We start from the raw sequence: 21021 nt of genomic DNA on the forward strand, positions 1-21021 counted from the left end.
CATTTTAAATAACAATATTTCAATTGAAAGCATCTTATAATTAGAAACTCTATTAAATATTGCAATAAAAAGTTTCTCATACTAATCATTTAGAAAACAATCATTAAACACATATGGAGTCTCTAAAAACTTGGTAGTAAAAAATTATCCACATAATCAATATTATTAACTTCATTCACTTGTAAAATAGCATATATAGTTAATTCATTGTGCTGTTTTGGATTAGATCTTAATAGTAATTCAAGAAAATTGTCAAATTTAATAGACTACATGTGTAATTTAATATAACTTAAAAATTAATTATAAAAGTAAAATACAATTTAAATGATAAAATAAATAAAAAGTTAAACAGACATAGAGATCATATTATCGCTTTGAGATAGTAGTGACCCTAAAGGCGGTTGAGATGGTCGACAGTCTAAGACCGAAATTTTTTAAGGGCATCAAATCTTTTTTACATCAATAATATTAGCTAAGATATATCATATTAAAATATAAAAAAATATATAATTAAAGTTATGATAAAGTTAACAACAATCTCACTAAATAGAAATTCTGAGTTGTATAGAATATTGTATATATCATATTTTAATGTTGTCTAATATTAAGAGTTTGATCATTCTTTGATAATCACTTAAAAACATGCTATAAACATTTTGAAACTTGAGAAAATTTTATAATTCTTCTAATTTTGATGACGAAATTATGTTTAAAGAATTAGATGTCATTAAATAAATTTTAACAAATGAATTAAAATTACATTATATAATATTAAGTTACTTGAAAATATTTATTTGATTTTTTTTTCCAATGCAAGCACATTTTTAGAATAATATTAATTATTCACTCAACCTTTTAGTTTCTTAGAAAAATGTTTTCAAATTGAAATGACAAAATACATTTAGTGGTATTTTATGTTTTACGAAAGTAATAATTTGATTTTTTATATTTATTTTTTTAACACAAAGGTCATTTAAGTTTAACTTAGTTTCTTAGATCATTTAAGTTTTTAATTTAGTCAGTTAAGTTTTTAATTTAGTCATTTAAGTTAAATCATTTTACATCGTTAGTTATTTGTCTCACCTTAAACAACATTAGTACAATTGAAAGTATCTTATCATTCGAAATTCTATAAAATATGGCAACAATAAATCACTCATATTAATACTTTAGAAAACAATCATCAAATGTTATAAACAGCCTATATCTTTTGATTTTTCTATAACTATTTAAACACATATAAAACCTCTAAAAGATTAAAGTTATTTTTCTATAATTATTACTTCATGTTGATGGGTCCCCGTGAAAATATTCTGTGGAGATAGAAATATAAAACTGAAATTATTTTTTAAAAATGTAAAATAAATGAACTCATAATTAACAGGAGACACATAATTGATTTTAATTGGGGGTCACATAATTGTAGATAAATTAGTAAAATAGCCCATTCATTAAAAGATAATTTTGGTCTCACCTTAAAACATACTTCATCATTAACTAATATAAATAAGGTTACTAACGCGCAAAACTAAAATACTCAAAAGGACCAAAGATAATAAAAACAAGTAAATTGAACCAAAACTATTAATGGTAGTCTACAAGCTTGTTTTTGATCCATTTAAAACTGCTACGAAAGGAAGATTTGAACTTAGCTTCAATGGTATACATGTTGTAGGATGCAATTCTTTTTCTCCTTTTAACCTCTGGGTTACCATCAGTGGCCAAAACATCTCCTTCGATGCTTGGACCATTGAAACTATAAGATTTGGACTGCTCCTCCAACCCAACCTTAATGTCTTGATACGATGTAGAACGCTGGTCAGACAAGGATTTATTTTTTTCCATGTCCTAGTAAGAATGCTTATTTCAATTCACTAGTCTAATTGAAAAGAAGGGGAAATTGTATATTGCTTGAAAATTATTCCAATTTAAAGAAGGCAACAATTATTTTTCATTTTTTGGTACATTTCTCAAAAGGTCTACTTATTTGGTGCGTTATGTGTGTACTTGAATTGTCGACATTGTTCCCCAATAGGAGATAGCGATGGTGGAGTATGAGACCCTACCCTAGTGACTACTGAGTTGATCTTTTCCAAGATGAAATCATCGTGAGTTTGTGGTAGTACATGCCAAGAGGTAGTATGAAATAATAATACATATTTTTTTTTTTGGTAAACATATTACAGAATTTAATTAGTGCTACTATGCATGGATAGAGTTAGAAATTAAACGTATGGGAACAACTTTAAAAAGTATAATTTAGCAAAGAAAAAATAATTTTTTAAATGTTCAATATTTACACGAAAATTAAGAAATTAGAAATTATAATTTTAGTGTTTCAAAAAAGATAAAATAAAATAAATTTTTTATTTTTGAAATTTAAGTGTGATTGATTAGTTCTATATCAATTATAAATAGAATAAATGTTAGATATATAAAATAAATGATTCATATACTTACTGCTTTAATGTTGAGTTAAGATGTATGTCGAGGTCTTTTTAAAATTTTAGACGTTTAATCAATTGCTTATGTTGCGTTCTCCTAAAGTCTTCTTTAGTAATAAAGGTTTGATTTATAATTTACTTGTTAAAAGGTGTTTAAGACCTAATATATTGAATAGAAAAAGACCCAATAAATAATGTCATATATAAAGTTCACTAAAATATAAATATAAGAACCAAACATTATAATAACATACTAATATTTTTTTAAAAATTATAAAAGTTTAGGGGGTTGTTAATATACTAAAATAAATAATATAATATCAATATTTAATATTAATTGCTAAATTATAATAAATATATGGATACTATGTATGATTAAAAGTTCATTTAAATTTAAGATACTTCACTTTTTTTAAATTTAGTGCGTGTTTTAAGAAAAAATAAATAAATATTAAAATTTTATTAGACTTATGTGTAAAAAGACGTCATGCATACAAACTAAATTATAATTATTAATTATTTAAATGGTCATGCAATTATTTTTTGCAAGAAAATTTCTGAAATGTAAAATAAATAAAAAAAGGGAATAATATATATTCTGACATCGAGTTTTCATCATAAAATTTATATTTTCAAAATTTGTAAACACATGTGTAACCCAAAATTTATCCTTTCTTATACTCGTTAATTTTATATTGACATTTTAATTATCTGATTTTGATTTTTAAAATGAATAGATAGATGATAAAATTGTAATTTAATTAACTTAGGCCCAATTACAATAATCGGGCTAGTTTAAGCCCAATATAGAAAAATATGCCAATATATAAAATGGACCAATTGGATCAGATGAAGTAAAAGCCGATTGACATTTTTTACACTCTTGCGTTGTAACAAATGGACAACAATATCCATACACTTTTCAGAATTTCTGTAGAATTTAAATTTCATGGAACACAATACAAGTTCCATAAATATCACAAGTGCTTATTTTTATTCCGTAAATTTGGAAAAATGTAGGTGGAGTTGAGATGATTTGTACAAAAAAAAAAGGAAAGTAAAAATGGAAGATAGGCAAGAGTACAAAGAGGTATTATTCAAATTTGGCTAATATGTGAGTGTGAGAAGAATAATTATGGAATAAAAAGAATATCTATACCCCTAAAATTTGAAATATTTTAAAATAGGAAAATAGGCTCCCTAGTCATCCATTGCTGTAGCTTTCAAAAGAAATATTTATATACCCCACTTTTATTTCCAACATATAGTCTACTCAAATTTGAGTTTTAAGAATAAAAAATGTATGTTCCTTAAATTCAAATTCCAGTTTTAAAATACAAAAATACAATTTGTAAAACTCAAATTCAAGTTTTACACTGTAAATATATTTTTACAAATAAATTTTAAGATAGACCTAATTTACTATAAATAAATATTTAAAAGTTACTGAAAATATTAACAACAACCGATAATATTTTTTATAAATATAAGGTAAGAGTTATTTATGTCATTAGATTTAAAACGATAACATATTGATGTCAGTTTGACAAATTAAATTTTGATAAAAATATATTTATTTTTACATTAATCAAGCCATGTCTTATCTATAAAGTAAAAAAAGAAAATTGTTTTGAAGAATATCATTGATTGTTATTAAAATTTTAAATGATTTTTAATATTCACCCTTTTATAAAATCTGAAGTCGAATTTTACTTAACCATGCTTTTAAAGTACACAAATTTGAATTTAATATAATTGATTTTTGTTTTGAAAAACTCAAATTTGAGTTCTATTGAATTTTTTAATAAAAATTAATTAATATTTTTAGTGGTTTGTTTATTCATTTGTCAAAATATACAAATAAAAGAGGTATTCGCGATACAGTTTGAACCGATTTTGAGAAAAAAATTTACTCGATTCAAAAATTAAAATATTCACTAGTCGGTTTAGTTTGGATGACAACTCAAAAAAAATGGATTTCATCCAATCTAAATTAATACGGTTTAAATTAAATCAACTTTCTATTGATCTAAATTACAATTTATAATATATTATTTTAATAATAATATAATAAATTTATAAAATATTATATATAATATATTAAAAATTAATGTTACGAAATATTATAGATGGATTATGTTTGAATTATATAAAATAGTAATAAAAATATATCAACTTAAACAAATAAATATTATTAAAAATTTATTGAAATTAACAAATAATAATACAATTCTATATCTTATACTAATAAAAAAATATCTATTAAAATTTATAAATGTGGTTTGATTTGATTTTTAAAAATAAATCTAAAATTCCAACAAATTCGGATGATTTTTTTAAAAAAAAAATACAGAATCATTCAATAATATTTAATTTTGTGCAAATTTTGATTTTGTTGAATCCATTTGCAATTTTTTTTAATTGATGTAGATGTATCCTAACTGAAAGATCGGACAAAGTGTAGAAGTATCGACAATGTCAATCTTCTATAAAAACCACATGGCTTAAATCATCCTCATTTGTTGTTTTTGTTTTGAGCTCAATTCATATTTTAATCTTTCCTGTGTTTTACTTTGGGGTTAGCTATTACCATCCTCACGTTCTAATAAATCTACGTATCTTATATATGTATATTTTTCTAATAGTACCTCTGCAGACACATTTTTGAAGTACTTCAAAATATTTATGGTTTTTATTTTTTAAATTGTCTTAATTTTACTTATAATAAAAAATTAAGAGTTGTCTTTAAATCAAAATTCAACCGATAAAAATATCAATTTTTAGATTGAATATCATATTTTAAAATCACACAGTTGCGTATGAGTTTTTTGTAGTAATTATATTATCTAATTTATAGAAAGAAAAAAAAAAAAAAAGAATTAAGAGTTTTTTTTGAAGTAAACATGTCATTGTTTGTAGAAAGAATAAAATTTTAATAAATTGTTGATTATTTTCAGAAGTATTTTCACATTAAGTAACATTTTATCTTTTTCTACCGCAATAGTTTATTTAAAGAGTTTCCTATCAAAATAAATTAAACCATGTAAAAAAATTAAAACACAAAATATTTTTAGAATGTAATTGAAATCTCAATTTGTTTTAAAAATCCCTTAACCACAACTGACAGTGAATCAAACTTCCCATATCCTCACACCAGGATTTCCACCGATTTCTCTTCTTTGATTTTGCTACAACATACACTAACTGCCTCTTAATTCTTAGTGATTAATAAATAGTCAGGGGATGAAAAATTTGTTAGTAGCAGATATCGAACTCCAAATCTCTTTTATAAAACTCTTTTAGTTTCTGAACTCAACCATTAGACTATACATTGTGGATCAAAAAATACAAATGTATATTTTTAAAAGTTATAAAACTAAGGGTGAAAATAAATCAAATCGATTGACAGAGATATATATGAGATATATATGAGCTAATCTGCAACAGTTCATATAAAATCATAATTTCTTTTGTATTGTTTAAGCCAAGGTTTTTGTTTTTAAAAAAATTATTTAATTAAAAAATTCGAATTCTAGACCACTGATTTTTTTTAATTTATCAAATTGATTTATTTAATTAAATAAAAATATTCTTTTTAATGAGTCTTGTTAACAAATGATTTTGTCCTAAAGACATTTGTTAAAAAACTAAAAATAAAAATTTTACATTGAAAATAATAAAATTTAATTTAAAAAAAAATTAATTTAAAAAAAAAAATTTAATTCAAGACTTCTGATACATTTTCAATACAATATTTATATATTTATATCGATAACAAGTACACTTGTGAGTATTTAGGGTTGGCCAAAATTTATCTATAGGCTACATGATGAAAGTTATGATAAAAGCTAAAGCTTATAGGTGCTAGCCTCTTGGTTGCAAATTCATTATTTGTCATTTATACACACTAATCCAGTTTTTAAGAAAATACTAATAAATGTCTCAAAGATATTGTTAAAGAATCCAAAAACAATATCTATGTTTTGAAAGTGGTACTTTCATAATCTTAGAAGATTAAAAAGTAATTTGTTTTATATTTCATTATTTATTTATTTATTTATTAAGAAATGCCTTGAATTATGTTGGGCAATTGATAATTTGTAGGTGACAAGGCAGGCCTACCAAATTGGTGATCACCACCCGTCCCATGTGATACATGCAAACATTGTCTATTGTCTTACTCTTCCAAATATGAAAAACATTGTCCAATGTCCTTATCTATGAATTATCTTTGTATCGCTAGTGTCGCTTTTTCTCCCTCCATCCATTAATGCTTTTCAGCTTCCATGATTAATTCATCAATTCTCCTATGTGTGCAATATAACTCGAGGGGAAGAAAACAAACAAAACCACCATTTTCAGTGTCAAAGCAAAAAAGTAAATCAATCTTTATATCGTCTTCACCACAAATAATGCATGAATTTGAAAACATTGTTTGGTCGTATTCTCGGACTGGGCTAAGGCCCATTTGAATTAGAGTTTTGGTCCAACATAACAAGGAGAATATTATTCGGAGGAATGGTGACCACACGATCATGATAATTTCTTCTAAGAAGATGCGGTAAGGTAACTAAGAAGTGATGATTGAATGTGAGAGTGGCAGAGTAAGAAAACAGGTTACAGACCTGACATATGGCCCCGCACCTATGCTGCTGGCCTTCAAGGTATTACCTTGTCTGCATATTCCGGCACATAGCCAATGGTCCAACTCTATTTTTGATACATTTTTTCTCTAAGTTTTGCCAACACATCGACATCAATCGTGGATGTCATTATCCAGTCACCACAACATTAAATAATTTTCAACTTCACTTTAGTTATTCAATCTAGTTTCAAATTTGCTTCGACATTTTGTTAAGAAAATTGGGGCAGATGAATTACGATCATTATTAATTAAACTGATACTAGGGACAAACGTTGTAACTAACTATTGAGGAGGTTGCCAACATCGGATTAATAACTTCAATTACCAACGGATCTAAACACTACGTGTTTATTCAAAATATCAATACAATGTAAATATAAATCTCTTACTTTATATTTCATTTATTTACTTCATTATTATTTGATATGAGTTTAACAATTAACACGTTAATTCTAACACTCACTAATATGAATTCAATAATTAAGAAATTATTAGAACAATAAGTCCAATTCAAAAGAAACAATAACTAAAGGAAAAATTACATAACATAGAAAGTTTGATCACAGAGTTCGGCAATTTATATATATTCGACAATGGAGTTACTACAACAACTTTCGAGTATTTAAACTTAATGTTACATATTATAATTGACTTAATTGCAGTTTTAGTCACCCTATTTTAGTTAAAACGCAAAAGTAGTCCATCCATTTTGTTTCTCTCCAGTTTTAGTCCTCCAAACAGAATTTTGGTTCAAAACTTGATAAAGTTTCATTTTTTTAAGCCGCATCACATTATGGTCATAGATTTTAAGTACAATTGTTGCACCACGAGATCTTGAGCATGACGTGACTTAAATAAACGCAAAAAAATAAAATTTTGTCAAATTTTGGACCAAAATTCTATTTAGGGACCAAAACTGAAGAGATACAAAATAGAGAGACTATTTTTGCGATTCAGCTAAAATAGGAGATCAAAACTACAATTAAACCATTATAATTTGTATTTTAATATTACAATTAATCTAATATACAAAATTATTTCTAAATTATATTCAATGAAAACGATGATTAATATCCAATCGAATAATACTAATACATTAGATTTATGCGAAGCAAATCACACGGTAGAAAAACTAAATTAGATGTATACATTGATTATACATAAATTGACATTAACTAATTCATAGGTTGATAATAATTTTTAGGTTATATGTTCCCAAAATCATAGATGGCACTCAATTTCAAACCCGACAATAATGAATTAATGACGTTGACCCTCGTAGGCCATTAGGGTCGTGTACAATTTACCTCATGGTCTATTGATTAATATACATAGCCAAATAATAATACATGACAGTTAACTAGGTGGCTAGAAGCTCCCAATATGTGTATATATATTCATGAGCTAAATTAGCATATGCATTGGTATCTTCAGAAAAAGAGTACTGAATCATAGAGTACAAGTCTATTTTGGATAATTATTATTAAGATGGTTACTACAAAAAACAAATGCAATATTCTACCTGTGATTTTCATTCTCCTCTGTTTCTTCTCCATTCATATTCAAGCTAGAGGTACCTTTTTTGCCCCCAAATATTCATAGCTAAAAAAATGAAAACACTAGATTCAGAATATATTTTCCATGTTTTTTTGTTTCATTAATTTTTCTTAACATTTATTATTGTATATGCAGCACGAGTATTGAAAGAAATAAGCAACCAAACTAGTGAGGATAAGAACAAAGCTCAACATAGGGAAGTGCATGGTGACAAGTTTAAACTAAAAGAAGAGGATGGTAACGTTGGCGCTGATGTTTTCGCCATGGATTATACTCCAGCATCAAGGAAACCACCGATTCACAATTAAATAGTTAGCAATTTTTTGGTATATACTAGTAATATGGAATATTGTACTCGTATTCAATAATATATTACGCTATTAATAGTTAAATAGAATTTAATTTATATATATATATATATATATAGTTAATGTAAAAAACAATTACACCGGCAATTAATTATAACTTTTAGATTGTTAATAAAATTCAATTTTTATTATTACTATTTATAAATTAACTCATATGATTTATTATGTAAAATATTTTACATTATCGGTACATAAAAATTAAATTCATTTTTTTTTTAAATTAAAGAATAGTATAACAATGGAGAATTTTATTACAATATTATCATGGTTAACATTTTTTACAAAGATTATAATTAACAATGTTATAATACCTGGATCTAGAACTAGAATATACGGCAATAATGTTTTGGCAAAAACGAAACTCAGCAGTCACATAAAAAAATGTGAAAAAATAGAATGAAGATAAATGTCAGTTACAATAATAAAAAAAGGTTAAATATCAATTTAAATAGTTACTGAAACGATGTCTACTCGAATTTTACTTAATATTTTATCAAAATCTTATTGTCAAATCTTTTCCTTAAAAATGGGAGGATTAAACAAATATCAGTTTGATTCTCTTAAAAAGTTCAAAAAGGGTCATATTGAAGAAAGTATATATAATATTGGAACTAGTTTAATAATTCATATGTGCTTTCTCATTGTAGAAATTTAATAGTCACGATAAGCATGCTATGAAAGTAAAAAACAAATAATAAATCTTTCTAACCTTAGAATTTAGAATACATTAATTTATGAAAGATAGTAACAATATTTGGAATCATTTTTCTTACTAAAAAACAATATTTATTCATACAAAATGATAAAAATTACATTAATAGAGAAAATTACAATTCAAATTTGTTAAAACTAAAAAACATCAATTTGTGAACAAACTCGCAACACCCATGTTAATAGTATACAACGACAAAATGTCTACAACTGTGACAGATCCTATAAATATGAAGAAACAAAATTGAGGTGTTCGGAATACACATATCTCCTTAAGCATAATATCGATGACGTCAAAATCATTAATTGAATTTACATTTGATCGAAGTTGATGTATCAATTTGAATGAAAGAACACTACAACAAGACAAGAAACCAATATGTTACACCAAGATGATGAACAAACACAACGCCACACTGAGATGACGAAATCACGAAAGAAATATTAAAGATACATAAAAATAAACTTATGTAGATAGAATAAAATAAAAAACGATTTAGAGGGGTGACTTCAAACAAAAATATTGACCATAAACTACCCCTCTTAGATGAAAAAATAAGAAGCAATCAAAAGGAAGAGAAGCAAAAGGTGGCTAGGACAATTGTCCTTTATTTGGAACAATTGATGATAATCCTAAAACAATAAAGAGAGATTATTAACGATCATACGTTTGGTTTATGATTTTTCTTCAACAAAAATTCTTTATGTCTTAAACGTTCTTCTTATGAGAAAAAAAAAATTACATTAAGTTTAGTATATCAAAGACTATAGTCTATATATATAAGGTGGTGACTAATCGAAAATCTTATTATTGTAGAATGGATCACCAAATGACAAATAATTCATCAATTTTTTCACATATCAGAATGTCTTTTTTATATAGACATCTAAACTATTAGAGTTGAACACATTAGTAATCTCCAAATTGTCTATGTGAACATCAACACTTTTGTTCTTTTTAACCATTTTTATGGTTGCATTTTTCAACATTTTAGATTTGAATTATAAACTAGAATCCTCCTAGAGAGAAAGTATTATCTGGGCACAAAAATTCGCACAACATGCATTTGAACAGTTAAAAAAAAAGGAAAAGAAAATAATTATTAAATAATATATATTTTTAAATAAATAGATTATGTGTATTTTTTAGCTTGTGTGTCCAAATTACTTTTATTTTATTGTGACTATATAAGTATTTTCTCCCCCTAAGGAAACATATGTAATTTTCTAAATTTTCATATTTATTTATTTACTTTCTTCTAGGTTAAATATATTTAAGATTTTATTGATACAATTCTTTTATGATAATCACTACGCCAAAAATGACATTTTATAGCGCGCCTTTTATATAAGCGTTGTTGTATGATATTTTAAAAATAACGGAGAATACAACAACGCTTTTTTGACAAACGCTGTAAAAGACTTGCGCTTTCACATAATTAAAGGACCTATTAGAGCGCTTTTTGGAAAAACGCTGTAAAAGACTTTTAAAAAATAAAATAAGGAGGTCTTTTACAGCGCTTTTGAACAAGCGCTTCAAAATGCTTCTAAAAAAGCGTTGTAATAGGCTTTTAAAAAATAAAATAAGGAGGTCTTTTACAGCGCTCTTTAAAAAAGCGCTGTAATAGGCTTTAAAAAAAATAAAATAAGGAGGTCTTTTACAGCGCTCTTTAAAAAAGCGCTGTAATAGGCTTTAAAAAAAATAAAATAAGGAGGTCTTTTACAGCGCTCTTTAAAAAAGCGCTGTAATAGGCTTTAAAAAAAATAAAATAAGGAGGTCTTTTACAGCGCTCTTTAAAAAAGCGCTGTAATAGGCTTTAAAAAAAATAAAATAAGGAGGTCTTTTACAGCGCTCTTTAAAAAAGCGCTGTAATAGGCTTTAAAAAAAATAAAATAAGGAGGTCTTTTACAGCGCTCTTTAAAAAAGCGCTGTAATAGGCTTTAAAAAAAATAAAATAAGGAGGTCTTTTACAACGCTCTATAAAAAGCGCTGTAACAGGCTTTAAAAAAAATAAAATAAGAAGATCTTTTACAACGCTCTTTAAAAAAGCGCTATAATAGGCTTTTAAAAAATAAAATAAGGAGACTTTTTACAGCGCTCTTCAAAAAAACGTTGTAATAGGCTTTTAAAAAATAAAATAAGGAGGCCTTTTACAGCACTTGTTTAAAAAGCGCTGTAAAATACCTCCTTATTTTTTATTTTTAAAGAACGATGTCGTAGGATTTTATATATAACATTAAACCCTTTAGTTTCCTCTTCATTACATAAACTTCACTACGCTTCAGTGTCCTTCTCATTGAGAACCCTACTGTCCCTACGAACCATATTGTTAACCATCTTCATTGCAAACCATCTTCATATTTGTTACTATCCCTACGAACATTATTACATACTCTTTTCATTGCGAGCCCTACTCTGTCTTACGAACCGTTCGTATTTCTGCGCATTCTCACTGTTCCTTCTTAAACGAAACTGTAACCCTACGAACCTTACGTATTTCTTCGCACTCTTCAGGTATTGTATTCATTTATTTCTTACATATATATATATATAATGTGTTTGTTAATACTAATAATCACATTTATTTGATAGTGCTTTACAAGTTTTCCGAGCTCAAATGAGTGTTACAGTGTCGAAGCAAAAGTTAAATAAATCACATGGATTCCAATAAAGGTTTGAAATAGATACCTTTAAAATTTCATTAACAATCAATCCACAAATATTTATTGACTTATATGTTTTATTTTATAGTGCCCTCGTCAAACTAACAACATAGATTGCGGATCCTATATATTGTGATTCATGAAGGAGATTGTTGATATAATCCCAGAAAGGGATCTAACAGAAATAAAGGAATGCACCTATTACAGCGCATTTTAAAAAAAGCGCTGTAAAACTAGTACAACAAGCAGCGCGTTTTTAGAAGGGATTTACAATGCTTTTTTATTTTAAAGAGCGTTGTTGTATCATTTTACAGCGTTTTTTTTTTTTTTAAAAAGCGTTGTAAATGGCTTAAAAAAAACGCTCTAAAATACCATTTTTCGCGTTGAATACAACGATTATTTGAGAGTAATCTCTAAATATGATAATATCTAATACAAACGTCATGTCTTCAAAATCTTGTGACTAAACTTTTGTTCAGGGATAATAAGCCTATATCACTACCATCTAATTGTCATATGATCCACATACTAAAACCATGAGTATAAAATTACTCTCATTAAACTTGTAATGCCTATAATTGTCCACAATAGTCATATCAAAATAAAACGAGACTATATGTATTTCAACAATCTGCAAACCATACACTATATGTCTATTGCACAATTTTCTATAATTGCATCATATTGTTTCATTAATAATGTCATTAAAAAATATTATATTAACTTTAATTTTACGTCGCTCTAAAATTATAATGAATAATGGGCGTTATAGTTGTACGAATAGAGTATTTCAATATTAACTGAATTCTTTCTTTTTATAGCTAAGGTGGAATGGAATAATTAATAGAATGAGTTTATATTATTTCAAAAATGAATTGGAACTTTCATTCAAGCGTATTTCTGACATTTTTTCTCATTTTTTATCTTTAAATTTAGGGTGAATTTTCAACCTTTTTTTTTTTACTAAAAAATTGTAATTTGAATTTAAGTGAATTTTCAATCTATGCACATGTAACTGGATAAGTGAAAGAATTATGTTTTTACTCTAAATAAAGTGTTTTTAAAATATTAGAAACAAAAAAAAAATGTGTTAGGATAAAAATGGAATAAAAATTTATAACCCATTCTATTTGATCAACCTTCCCACCGATGAATGGAAATTTTATTCTATTTTGTCGCAAAATACTTAAACAATAGAATGGAAATTTTGTTGGATTCTACGTTATATTGCTCCACTTTGTTCCATTTTATTTCATTTTTCTGTTTTAAAATATCTAAACAAAGCTTCAATATATATATATATAATTTTGATACTTTATCTTTTAGTTAATATTCAATTTAGTATTTTATTTATTTTTATATTTTATCTTTTATAAGTGATTTTTTTTTATCCATGTATGAAATAATAAAAAAAATCGCATACAACCATGAGATACCGCATTTAAACTTAAGATATGATATCTAATGTAACAATATTAGAATTTATTACTTGAATTAAAAGTCACAGATTATAAGTGATGTATTTTAATTATTGTCACAATCACAACAAAATATATAACAACATATAGTCATTAAAATCTAAAAAATATAGCCAATACATATCTACTTTAATATTGTTTCAAAAATATATCCATTTAATTCAATAATAGATTTGTACTTGAAAAAATTATTTTTACATTTTTTGAAACAAATGAAGTATATATATAGATATATCATCTTGGTTAATATTATATATTTAACTTTACAATTGATCAAAGATTAAATTTTAAGAATTCTTAACAATAATCTTACCGATTTAAAAAGGCATGGTGATAAGAATTAACATTTATTATTTTAAAAAAATAAATGACGAAAATAAACATTTGATAAAAGAGCAAAGAAGAAACTTATATTTAACCTTATATATCTCAAAAGAAATAAGAGAGAAAAATTAATATGAGTTGACAATTCTTTTTGAATTCGCAAGAGAACTCGTAGGATCTAGAATATAAACTTAATGCTTCAAAATCCTTCTCTCCAAACCCTCAACTCCCAAATACAAACCTTTATTTATCAGCAATTTCTATCATTGAAGAGAGAATGGAAGAAAACTCTACCTAAGATTTGTATCAACTCTTTCTAGAAGTTATTCCCTAAAGCTTATAAAATAAGTTGAATATAGCTTGTGAACACAGTAAAGTAAAAGCTATTTTCATAATCTTTTTGTAAAGACTTAACCGATTGAAAAATATTTATATCGTAGGATTAGCTCAAATAAGTTCTCCCAAGCATTCTAGCAATATTCATTAGAAATGAAATTATAAAACACATTATAGTATTTAGTGGATGGAAACTAATTTTGTAGGATAGGAATGGAAGGGTAAGGTTTTCATATTCGATAAAAATTATGTAATTTGATAACATTTTGTAAAAAAGAGAGAAACCTGATAGATTGTAATGAAAATTAATGTCCTAATTTATTTGCATCCAGACATATATACCCCTGTTAGTTAATGTTTCACTCTCCATTCCCTTTAGGAATCAATCTTATAAAGATTTACATAATTGTTTGGTATGTTTCATCCTTTGTTAGATATATGTTGAGATATTGAGAGAGGTCAATGGATGAAAGAAATTGCGGTGATTGTAAACGTTAAAGATTTACAAGTATCATTTTCATTACTTTTGTTTTGACAAAATCAATTACTACTTTGCGTCACGCCGTCTGTTATTTCGTTCAACAACCGTGCCCCAAGTTGAAGATACTTCACGGAATATTTCTTTCTTTTTTAAATAAAAAGTCCAAATGAACTAATACAATACTAGTATATGGTAGGTGAGTTATATGGTTAGTCATTATTTAAAAATCATTAAAAAAATTAACCACATAATCGACAATACTCATTTGTCGTCTCATAAGAAATAATATGTTTAATATCATTTTTATCTTTATGAATAAAATAAGAATTTAATTTATATTAATTTAATATAAAATGTATATTTTTTTATATTAAATTTGTATCATTAAAGTTATTATCTTAATTATAAAAATAAAAAAATATTAATATTGACTTTTAGAAAAATATGCATATAGCTGTTAAAGTTGTAAATACTTTTAAAAATTCAATTAGAATAGAATTTGTCATAAATCTTTATGTTTCATAGAAAATAATAATTTATAAGGTCAAAATACGATCATAACCTGAAGTGTAATTTCTACAAACTATATTAATTTTTTAAGAAGCTATATTATGTCAATAATTAATCATGTATTATTATTGCATAGACTTGAATTTAGTTGCACAAAATATCATTACGTACCGAACTCTTATGTATGAACGGAGAAGCTTAATGTGCAGTGTACTTTATCACTTGCACAATATATATAACGGCGAAAAGAATTCAAAGACCCCTTCAATCTATGCATATTTCTTTTATAAGTATATATGTTGCTTATAATATTTGGCATTAATGTGAGCCAACCTGTGTATAGTAGTGGGCCATGTTTGAATAAATCTCGTATCAACCTATAAAGTCAAATGAACCTCTAATTTCCGTTCGTGGGGCATTCGTGTACGAGTATTTTGCGGGAACATTTGGACCGTCTTTCATCTAGAGGTTTGAAACAAGGTTATAAATTAATAAATGCACCGAATAATGTTTGAATAACATGCTGAGATAAGGACTCGGAATGATAAAAATAAAAAATAAAAAACAAAAAAATAGCAAGAAAATAATTAAAAAGAGGACGTCATACATATGTTCAAATGCATTACTAACATGCCACAATTTTTAATTTGCAAGAGTTATGAAACATTCATGTATAGATTTACTAACTAACGCCAATTAGTAAGGAATCCAACTTCCTTTTGAATAATGATCAGTGTCTAGCATTTTTTTGCCACAAACATTTATGACAATAAAAATCATGAATTATGAATGAATTGATATATAAAGGTTTCTGAAAAATATTTAGTAAAAGACAATTGTATTTAATCGAAAACAAATATCTAAAATACAAGAAAATTACACTAAATAAAAATGTATATATCATCGAGAGGAAGAAGAGCTGTGAGAGGAAGCTGACCAAGGTGGTAAGTGTGTAGAATAAAATGAAGAAAGTGAAGAATTGGCCTGTATAGAAGAAGAAGCAGACGACGATGAAGAAGGTTGAAGATGAGAAGCCATAGTAGACGTCATAACAACCTTCTTATCATCATCATCATCATCATAAACATTCCCTGCATGAATATGAAAATGTTGATAAAAGTTGGTTGAAAGTTGAGAAGTTGGAAGAGGTTGAGTGTGAACAATAGGGTCAGTGGAGGTGGTAATAGAAACAAGTGAAGTTGGTGAATTAGAAATGTTCCATTGAGTTGTTGTGGGAGGTAGTTGTCGAAGTGTAACATTTTCGGGGAAATTAAGTTTTGCTTTGTTTCCTCTAAAACGAAGAGCAGCTTCATCGTATGCTCTAGCAGCTGCTTCAGCTGTTTCAAATGTACCTAACCATACTCTTGCTGCTTTGAATGGATCTCTTATTTCTGCAGCCCATTTTCCCCATGGTCTCTGTCTTACTCCTCTGTATTTTCTCTTCTCTTCACCTTCTCTTACTATGCTCTCTGTTCTTCTATATTCGTATACTGCATTTCCCATTTCTCTTGTTGCTATTGCTATTGTTCTTGTCCTATTGCTTGAACTTTCTCTATCTGCATTCATTACATAGTTCATACAAATATTTAGCTATTGTTCTTGTCCCTTCTAAAGATTATGGTAATTCAAAGTTTGTTAGGAAATAAATATTGTATCAGTTAGGAAATAAATATTTTATTTAATATACATAATATATTGTTGAGAATTTGAGATGTTGTTATGTTTTACAAAAACCACAAATTAAAGAAAATATTTGATTGTTGTTTTGTAATATGTTTGACACATAGATGCTCTTATGTTAGAAAACTATTCTATGAAAGAAAGAAAAAAAAAATGAAGAAAGATTGAATTTAGTGTTTACTTGTTGTTGTTGGCAAAGCAGGGGAGGTAGCAATACCACGATGGTGTAAGAATTCATCTTCCCTAGTTCTCTTGAGAGAAGAACTAGCAACATAATTAGAAGATGAAGAAGAAGGAGAAGACATATTAATGTTTGGTGTGAAAGCAATATTTGTACTATGATTATGATCACTACCACTTATTGGAACATCTCCAGAGACTATGTGAGTCAAAGCTGAAATCATTGCATTCATCTCTCTCTCCCTATTCATACCTGGAAATAGAAATCCCATTTCCGTTGACAATGTAGGATCATTGAATTCAGTCTTCACAACAACTTTGTCTCTTGGATTCGCCACCTTTAACATACACATGTAAGATATATGCTTTTGAAGCTTGTTTAGTTTAGTTTAGTTTATGTGATCTTTTTGGTGTTTGTATTGCATGCAAATATATGGTTCAATTACCAATTTCATTAGAATTGTGAATGTGGATTTATATATTTGTGGTAAGGATTGAAAGGTTCAAATTGGTTGTGTAGCCGCCATAGAGAAGAGTCAGTCGGTGTGATTTAATGTTGAAGTAGAGAACTTTTGCACGAAATAATTGAAAATTGAATAATTAATAAATAAATATAACATAAGCGGTTTGAAATATAATTCATTTTCTGTACCCTTTAGTAATTTTTCTATAAAGGTTGAGAAATGAGAATAATACCAAACTTAATAGAATGATATTATTAGTTAAGAGAGTGGAGATGTGAAGGCAAGCTTGCCGGGCACTTTATGTTGTGTGTGGAGAGAACCTCATTGACGGTTGGCAGCTCATTCGAGCCAAGTCGGTGTTAAAAAGAGATCGAGCCGACATAGGTAGGAGCCGACATAAGTACGAGCCTAAATATAAGCTAATTAAATATTACTATTTATAGGAAGAAATAATTATAAAATATCAAAACTAATGTATTCATTAATTATTTAATTTTTTAATTAGTTTTAAATATATATTTTTATAAAAAATGGTGAGACATTAAATATTTATTAACATGAGCCGAGTTTTGTGGTGGCATAGGATGGTGTCCAATGTCTTCTATAATTTTTTTATTAAAAATAATTAATATAATAATTATAAAAAATACTAATTAGAAAAATACATTATATTTTTTAATTTAAATTTTAATTATAAGTGTTTTAAATTTCGTCTAGAGATATAAAAATTAAATTAATTATTCAATAAATTAAAAAAATTCAAAATTAATTAAATTAAATTTTTTTCTTCTAAATTCAATTTGAATCGAATTAAATAAATTTAATCTATGTTGATTTGAATATGATTTCACTTCATTTAGATAAAATTATTAGACTATATCAATAGTGTTATTTTATATATGTGTTGTATTTAAATTTTTTTTAATTATTTATATATTATTTTTCTCATTAAATTTAAAAAATACAAATCAAATAAATATATTATACCTATAATTTTATCTCTTCTAAACATATGCAACTTTTCAGTTCAATTTATCCGTTTTTGACAATTAAATTTTTTAAAATTCAGCACTTTTAAAATATTTATTTAAACTCCCCCAATGATCATTAAAAGAACAAATAATTTAAATAAAAGTATAAAAGTAATTTAAACATTAAAATCACTTTAAAAATCATTAACTTTTCTTATATAAATTAAAAAATATCCAATCTCTTGTATATAAAACCTGTTAATGCAATATATCTAGTAAAATTAATTAAATGTTCATTCTTATTTCATTCATAAGATGTTCATTCGAAATAGAATAAAATACAAACTTTCAAAAGTGATTATTTTTATAAGAAAAATAGTGACTATTTAAAAGAAAATTGTATATTATGTAGTTCCTTAAGTTTTACCAAAATATCAATTCAATTATTTAATTTTTTTTTTTTTTTTGTAATATTTATTTCCTTTAAGCCATAGTGATGTGAATTTGTGTTGATTTTATAAGAAATGAATGACTTATCAAGTAATTTTTTGAAAGAAAGTGGTAAAGTAAAAGAAATAATAAATAAATAAAGAAACATGTGATAGATAGAGAAAACGGAGAATGTGTTAAAATTAATAATGATTCATAAGCCAATAATTAATTACCACGTTTATAAATAAATTATTGATAAGATTTAAACAAATTATAATTCAATAACTCAAAGAGTTAACATATCTCATTCACCATTTACATAAAGATTAAACTCTATTTTATTTTAAAACTTGTCTAAGTGAGATTACAAATGCATATCTATAGAAAGACAAACTCCAAATCTAAATGAGTTGTAAGTGATACAATTATTTAGTCTTGTATTAAACTTATATTATATTTTTATAAAATAAACTATATTTTAAAAAATAAAATATCTTTACTTACACGTTACATCAACTAAATTTATATTAAAATGATTACAATTTCAAATAAGACAAACTTAAAATTATTACAAAATAAATAAAATTGATCTCAATTATTAAAATATGGACATTTTCATACTTTTGAAGTGCCGAAAAGATAAAATATGTACAACCTTACTCTTTCCAAAATACACATGTGGCTGATATGGATCTATCGTACAAAATGAAGTTTACGTGGAAATTATTTAAATAGTCTTTAAAAATACTATTCTTAATTAATTAACTATCAATATAAAAAAAATTAATTAAAAAAAATCAATATTGTAAGAGATACAATTTTAAATCATCGTAAACTTTAAGAGATACACATGTCTATAAACTATCAATATACCAAAAACAAAAGTCATAACAACCAAAAAAAAATAATAATTACCTTATATATAAAAAAAAATATAACTACCCTATAAAAAAACAATTAATAAAAAAACCAACACTTTGAAAGATTTTTTTCTGACAAAAAAAAGAAGTTAGGTTTTATTTTTAAAGAAAAAAAGTTTTTAGAAAATAATAATTGAGAAAATGAATTGATTTTTAGAAGTTAGGAATTGAAAACTTATTATTTATTTTTAAAAAAGTTACAAATATCATATTTGTAAAAAAAACAACAAATAGGTTACATCAAATATCTATCATTGATAAATATTAAAAAAAAATATAGAATAAATTTTATAATTACTGCATAAAAGATATGGGACAAAATTTTCACTGGTATGTAAAAAAAAACAAAGGACAAATATCAAAATAACACATAACAAATATTAGTCAATGATAAACATAAAAAGTCATGTGACAAATATTTATCTCTAATACATAAAAAATATGGTACAAATATTTGTCATTAATAAATATTAAAAAATGCAAGATAAATATTTATAAATGATATATAAAAAATACAAGACAAACATTTGAAACTAATAATATTAATAGTACAAATATTTCTGTTGTCGCATATAGAAACATAAGACAAATATTTTTCAATGATAAATATAAAAAAATATACAAAATAAATATTTTTTACTGATACATAAAATAAAATAAAATTTTATTTAAAATTTAAACAATACGCTATAAAATACCAAAGACGCGTCACCTGTTCACAAGAGCACGAATTTCTTGCTAGTTTTTATCTTCAACCTCATCTTCATCTTCATCATAAAAATTTAAGAAATTTAAGCGAAACCCATAAATTCAAAAGCATCACTCTTTCTTTCTTTCTCCTAACACATTGTCATAT

The 21021-nt window shown here is 25.5% G+C and overlaps 1 protein-coding gene and 1 long non-coding RNA gene across 2 annotated transcripts; one reads left to right on the forward strand and one right to left on the reverse strand.

Moving 5' to 3' along the window:
* Nucleotides 1–8359: 8359 nt before the first annotated feature.
* Nucleotides 8360–9060, forward strand: LOC140920581 (uncharacterized). Its single transcript, XR_012163297.1, has 2 exons — nucleotides 8360–8662; nucleotides 8782–9060. It is a non-coding gene; the product is annotated as an uncharacterized lncRNA (long non-coding RNA).
* A 7218-nt stretch (nucleotides 9061–16278) lies between these two features.
* Nucleotides 16279–17949, reverse strand: LOC101501295 (ethylene-responsive transcription factor ABR1). The gene is made up of 2 exons (XM_004503004.4): nucleotides 17380–17949; nucleotides 16279–17074 (listed from the first exon to the last, which is right to left on the reverse strand). Exons 1-2 carry the CDS (start codon nucleotides 17729–17731, stop codon nucleotides 16419–16421), a joined length of 1008 nt encoding a protein of 335 aa, XP_004503061.1. The 5' UTR covers nucleotides 17732–17949; the 3' UTR covers nucleotides 16279–16418.
* Between the last annotated feature and the right edge of the window lie 3072 nt (nucleotides 17950–21021).

This window comes from Cicer arietinum, chromosome 5 (assembly GCF_000331145.2).
Source record: "Cicer arietinum cultivar CDC Frontier isolate Library 1 chromosome 5, Cicar.CDCFrontier_v2.0, whole genome shotgun sequence".
Taxonomy (NCBI): Eukaryota; Viridiplantae; Streptophyta; class Magnoliopsida; order Fabales; family Fabaceae; genus Cicer; species Cicer arietinum.